Here is a 6,651-nt window from a genome sequence, read left to right on the forward strand (position 1 = left end):
ACTTTCAAGTCTGAGGGCTAAATTCAATCAGATGGTGTCAGAGGTGGTACTGTGTTAGAGCTGTCAAATCCACATGCGGCTCCTTGCGTTACCGTACCACAGACAATGCGATTGGATGCAACGAAACCACCCGACTTTATAATCCCGCAGCTGCGCTAGAAGTTCATGCAGCCTTGTTAAATTCAAACACTCGAATTAGACTGAGGCATGTTTTCACATTCATTTGGATGGGGGGGGATTTATAGCCTAACATCAATGGTTTGACATTTTAGTCATTTCTATCATCGATAGAGCCTACACTTCTATCACCGTTTAACTTCTAACATGGTTGGGTTGAGGGAATTGTTTGGCACGAGCAGCTGTTCACCGATTTGTCAGCTCATACCGCAGTTACACATCCAAACCCGCCACAAAATCTGCTATGCAGATGTCGGCAAACACAGGTTAATGCTCGATCTGATTGAATCAAGCCGTAAAGCGTAGAAAAATGCAGACAGAAGTGGGGAAATTAGCTAACAATGGTAGTAATGAACTAAAATATGCATTATTGCTAATGGTCTTGAAATGATCTTAAACTGAGACACAGAATTAAATATAAAATGTATTAAGTAAAATGTACAATAGTTGGTTAGCCTATGCAACTGCTCAAATATATACTTTTTATTCCACTCTTTGAGACTGGAAAATATTTTAAGTAGGTACTTTTTCTGAACATGTGAAAACATTCAAATACAAAACAAATCTTCAAGACTTGAACGTTTGGTTTAGAATGGTGATTACTCCCGTTTAGAACATCCCCCTCAGTCCACTCCGTCTCAAGCCCATGCCTCCTGAGTTACCATAGAAACCGCCGCCGCGGCCTAAAACCAACCAGGAAATAAATCCAGAAATGGCATTAAACATTGATTCAACCATTGTTGTCTGAGTGTTTTCTGAAATACAGGCAGATGAGAGAAGAAACTTACCCATTTCAGATGCTCCACTAGCAGTCGAGTTTAAGAAGAGCTCAATGTATCGATGTTCTGCAGAACAAAAATAAATAAATCCCCTTCAAAAAAAATGTTATATTTTATGGTTCATTTTGAGAGTGGGGTAATCATAACAGGGTAAAACAAAGTAGGGATACACGTACGCATGTGATTCTTGTCCTTCGACATAGCTGAAACAGCATCTTCATGAGACCTAAACTCAACATCGGCCTCGCCTGTGGATTTTCCATTTGGTCCAAAGTCGATATGAACTCGCACAGGAGTCAATGGGGAGAAGAACTAAACCAAAAAGGCACACACATACACACCAAAGAGTAAGGGGCTGCTCTGACCCCCATGATTGTATACATTCAAGTTACATAATTGGACTGTGAATATTTACTTTAAAATGTGTTGGCATCATTGGAAAGAGAAATGGGAGTGATTATGGGTACTAGAGAAATGTGATTCTTACATTGGCTATGTCTCCCTCAGTGGCACGGAAAGGCAGGCCCCTCATGTGTACAAAATGGCCACTGTGGAAGCCGCTGTGGGAGCTGCTGTGGGAGTTATGATCACCTGCACCACCATAGCCATGGCCACCTATAGCTGCAAGCCAAGCACAAAATACATTTTCCTGAGAAGGAAACGCAGGCACACCCTCAGTGTGACATTAAAAAGGAAAGAGCATCTCTTACCTCTTCCTCTATCGCCCCTTATTCGGTCATCAAACATGCCATTGCCAAAACAGTAATTACTGAAGCCATTGTAGTTGTCAAATCCGCCATAGCCTACGTGAACAGACACAGAGAATAGGGAATCAATGATCATCTTTTCAGACCATTGGCCATCCTCAATCCAGTCCATTCTCAAACACTAAATTGACTTCGCTAACCAAAACTATTGCACATACCCCCACTGTAGCCTCCTCCACGCATTTGGTCCAAAAGAGCACCCCCTCGTCCTGGACCAGGGAAGAACCCACCTCGCTCCATTATGGGCCTGTCGTAGGGACTGGGTCTCTGCCCCATCATCCTTCTGGGGAGCTCATAGTAAGCCCGGATCTCATTCCGGCTGCTCTTAAAGATTTCTATGTACCTGAATGGGTTTAAATGCAGGTGGGGTTATGACAAGAACACTACATGGGACAATAGCCATATGGAGAACATCAGCAGACAAGACATTGTGCATGATTTCATATGGGCAACTTTATCTAAGCCAAATAGTTGGGGTCAAACAGATAGCTTTATTGTACATCTAGAGGGGCAAGGAATAATACAATTTATTAATTTTAGCAATAGCAGTAACAATATGGCACAGCTTTCACATACACTGCTAATATTGCAGCAGGTTTTTACTTTGCACTTTCATCATGATGCAGTATTAGAAGGCACTCTGACATAAATAGCCTAGTTCCCACAATTCAGCTATTAACAGCTCTATGGTGGTACTGTCATACAATATCTATTGTACTGTCAAGGCTCTCAATTGTGCAGCACTGATCTTAATTCCCTTTTCCCCCATTGCACTGCTTGACAAATAAATTCAATGGAAGACAATGCCCAGATTAAGCATGGTAACTGTCCAAGTAACAAAACCAAAAAAAGTATTCAAAGTGTGATTTATGAATGATCATACCATCTTTAACTTATAGGAAAGATGCATGACCCCCCGCCCCATATTAGTCATAAAATTAATACCCAGCCCAGACTTTCCGTCCCCACCTGTGCCCTATTCTTTCCTTGTGTTTCCCCAGTGCCTTTTCTGCTATCTCCTTTGAGGCAAACTGCACGAAGGCTTCCCCTGTGCTCCTCCCCTGGTAGTCCATCGGCAATGTTATCCCATTTGGCACGATTTTCAACCCTTTAACCCAAGGACAAATAACCCCACAAGGGGAGACATGTTAAAAGCTGCAACATTCCCATATGTACAAAAGAAAAACCCATTCCGCTTTTATTTGACTATTTCAATGTGATATCTCTTAGTATTAGACACACCAAAAGACCCAAGAACATACTGCTGAACTTTATTCATGAACACATTGACTTCATGTTATTCAAAGAACAGTAACATCAGAGCAGCATCATGCCATCCAGAAGATGTGGTGACTTTGAATGTGGTTTTATAAACAGATATTTGTACATTTGTGTGCATGTATGTTATTGAACAATAAGAGATTGAATATCATGCTATACTAAGTCACCACATTCTTATAAAGCCAAATACGGATTTAATTATGTTTAATTGTATTTGCTTGTCATGCACTTACTTGAAAACTGAACTCTAATCCAGCAATAGGCCTGTTTTTGCATTCATAGTTTAAGTAAAGTAATCCTATGTATGTACCTGCAAAGAACTGCACTATCTCCTCCTTACTGCAGCCAAAAGGAAGTCCCCGGAGACGTATCATACACCCGCTGCAGCTGTCGTAGTCAGTAGGGCCGCTGCGTTTCAACACCCAGTCCATCTCGCTACGGTTTGACTTGAAAACTACAAGACCGGACAGGAACGGCAAGGATTGACATTAAGGTCTGAAAGGTACTCGGTCACTGGGCAAGTTTTGGGGCTTTTTTGGTTGCCCGTCATGGGTATTTTTTGGTTGCCGAAGACTATGATCACTTGCCCGAAAGTATAAAATTATCCATTTTCACAAACACACTGGGGAGGAATCAGAAAGACCAGACTACTGAAATACTTTGTATTTTGGTTATCATCAGTAAAAAATATTAATAAATCACCTGCCCAATGGGGCAAACTCTGAGCAGGCTCAACTTGTGCAACTGCTCAGGTCACTTGTCCCGGACAACCCTTAATGTCAATCCTTGAGCGGGCAACGTCAGTCATAATATACTGAATCACAACTAGCTGACTGATTGATAAGTCTAAATGTGACGACAGACAGATTAGAGATCTGTCAGACAAAATACCTTCAATATAGCGATGACCCATGTGTTTCCTATCCTTTGCTATGGCTTTTTTAAAATCCTCTGCTGATTTCAGCTCCACGAAAGCTTCTCCACTGGGCCTTCCTTCTTTGGAAAACGTGAAGCACACTCCATTCACTTTCCCGACGATGTTACAATCTGCAAGCGATACACAAGATTAACTTCATTGGTGCCTTCTTCATTGACCAGCCAGGTGCAAACAAACGATAAAGTGACTATTGAATGCCACCACTTTCAGTTTTATGAACGTGGCCTACTCACCAGAGAAGAACCCTGCCACCTCTTCCTGGGTGCAGGACCAAGGCAAGCCCCGAATTCTCACCACATACCCATCATCATTCACAGACATAGTCTCTTCCTCTGGACCATGGTTAAAAAGGGCAATACAAGTCCTCATTAACGTTAGCAATACTGTGCATAAAACTTACAACCTCACTAAAGTACTAGCTAGGCCTACATGTGGAATTACATTTCCTAGTAATTAACATGAGCTAGTTAACGTTAATTGTTAACTAGTTAAACCAGCTAATGTTAGTTGTTTGCCTCAAGGTCGATTGCATCTTCTTCGGACTTTGGCGAACCTCGCAATTATTGACTAGTTTATCTTAACTAGTTACAAGGTTACCGGTCTTTTTTTGACTATACAAGTCTTGATATTTAACGTTAGCTAGAATGAAATCAGAGAGATTACTTTCTCACTCAAGCACTGCTAATTGGGTTCTGTCATTATAGATGTCCTCGATAGTTGACTGACTGTGGCTAAAACACCAATTTCCATAAACTATCCAGATGGATAATGGTATGTTTTCGAGAATACATTATTAGCTATCTAGCTAGCCAGTCTTGTTCCGGAGTAGACGCTAAATAACGTTAGCTAGCTAGCCAACTCTTGCTAAGCTAGCTAGCTAGGACATCGCAACGGTCAAATGGTCTAGGTCAGAAAACAAAACTGTCCATCCAGTTCCGAAAATATATCCATTCCAACGCGAATAAAAAAAACATTATATATTTCAATAGGAAGCCACAAAAATGTTGGGAATAAAATGATAAAACGCGTCTTACAATTTATTTTCCCCGGTCTCAGTTCTTCTCAGGTGACAGGGAGTTCCGCAGCAGGTATTGTCGCGAGAACATAAAATCTCTTCTGCCAACAGCCGCCCTCTACTAGTTTCTAAACGCAGTGGCGCAACATCGCGAGACTTCTAGGAACGCTTACCAAATTTACAAAACGTTCTTAATTGTAATTTTTAACTATACACGTAAGAAGAAAGTTAAGCAAAGCTACTATTACTCAAAAAGGTTATTGGACATTTTCTTGCGCTATTTCGTATGTTTCTCCTTAAACTAAAAATTAAGAAGAAATTAGATTATTGAAAATACAATTCTTAATTCCAAGAAAGCTAAACCCTTGTCTTAAACAGGGTAGTGAGAGAAAAAGCTCCTGAAAGCCATTGAACATGTTTAATTCAAACAAACTTTATCTGAAAGTTTAACTATTGATTATTTTACACGCAAGAACATGTTTTAGAACAATAATCTCAGTAAGAAGTACGCTAACATGATTGCCATTTCTAGATTTGTAAGTCGCTCTGGATAAGAGCGTCTGCTAAATAACTGAAATGTTAAATGTAGATAAATAGCTAGCCAAAACGGTTGCCCAGCAACAACCACATAAGATTTGTAAGAAGATATTTGAGAAGTTTCTAAGAAAATCATTCAATATTAAGATACTGTTGAGGAATTGCACTTACGACCTATTTTATGAACTTGTTTTTTTTCTTAAACTTCTTAAGTTTTTGCGTAAGAAGTGTTTTGTGAATCTAGGCCGGGTTTTGGGGTTTGAGAAGTCAATAAGAGAAGTGAAAAATAATTAATTAGTTGTCAATTTTCTCTAAATCTAAAGGCACAACCTAGATTCGAGCCAATGTCTTAAGTAGTTGAACATGTTAAAGTGACAAACTGCCAAGTTTTCATTTTCGTCAAAAACAACTCTGTATGGAAGGAGTGACTTTGATTTGATGATTTGTTCATGCACGTGACGACCGTTGGACCCGATGACGTTTTTCAACGAATGTTATTTATTTTATTTTTTTATAAACAAAATCAATACAAAAAGTACATGAGGGAACACAAGTATATAGAAAGAATATAGAAAGGACAATTGGCCTGGGGGGTACAATATCACATTACACAAGGACCTTAAGGGACATACACACACTTAGAATTCTAACAGCTTTTTTGTTGGTAGAATGTTTGTCTTAACATTTAGTTCACTTTATTTTGTAAGGTAAGAAAATGTTTTTTTTTTGTAAATTTACATTTGTGAATATGACATTTGGCCAAAAGAATAATGAAATGAATTACCTAAAATTGTTTCATATTGGCACTCCCCAGTAGGCACAGTTCTCCATAGGAATTAATGGGATTCTACAGTATTTCAATAAAAATGTTTGAAAGACAAATTTACATGTATTTAGGTATATGTTTGTTGTAATGGGGACAGTACTTTTCATGTTTTATTTTTAGGTTTATCTCACAATATGTAAAATTATGCATTAAGGTATCTGTAATAGAATACATGTGGCAAAAATTAATGTAGACATTAATAAATGCATTTCTATAGCCTCCAAAATATATATTTTTTACAGCGGTGAAGGAGTGCCAAGATGGAGGCATGGTGGCTTTAACACAGTGCCACCTATCTGTCATCTAGTGTATATATAAATAATTGACTGCAA

General features: G+C 39.2%; 1 protein-coding gene across 2 annotated transcripts; it reads right to left on the bottom strand.

The window, feature by feature from the left end:
* Positions 1 to 588: 588 nt before the first annotated feature.
* Positions 589 to 5,101, bottom strand: hnrnph3 (heterogeneous nuclear ribonucleoprotein H3 (2H9)). Of its 2 annotated transcripts, XM_014211634.2 has the most exons (11): positions 4,976 to 5,101; positions 4,175 to 4,273; positions 3,896 to 4,051; positions 3,315 to 3,458; positions 2,693 to 2,831; positions 1,882 to 2,066; positions 1,667 to 1,759; positions 1,444 to 1,577; positions 1,133 to 1,268; positions 966 to 1,022; positions 589 to 860 (listed from the first exon to the last, which is right to left on the bottom strand). In XM_014211634.2, exons 2-11 carry the CDS (start codon positions 4,260 to 4,262, stop codon positions 787 to 789), a joined length of 1,206 nt encoding a protein of 401 aa, XP_014067109.1. In that variant the 5' UTR covers positions 4,263 to 4,273; positions 4,976 to 5,101; the 3' UTR covers positions 589 to 786.
* Between the last annotated feature and the right edge of the window lie 1,550 nt (positions 5,102 to 6,651).

This window comes from Salmo salar, chromosome ssa01 (assembly GCF_905237065.1).
Source record: "Salmo salar chromosome ssa01, Ssal_v3.1, whole genome shotgun sequence".
NCBI classification, from domain to species: Eukaryota; Metazoa; Chordata; class Actinopteri; order Salmoniformes; family Salmonidae; genus Salmo; species Salmo salar.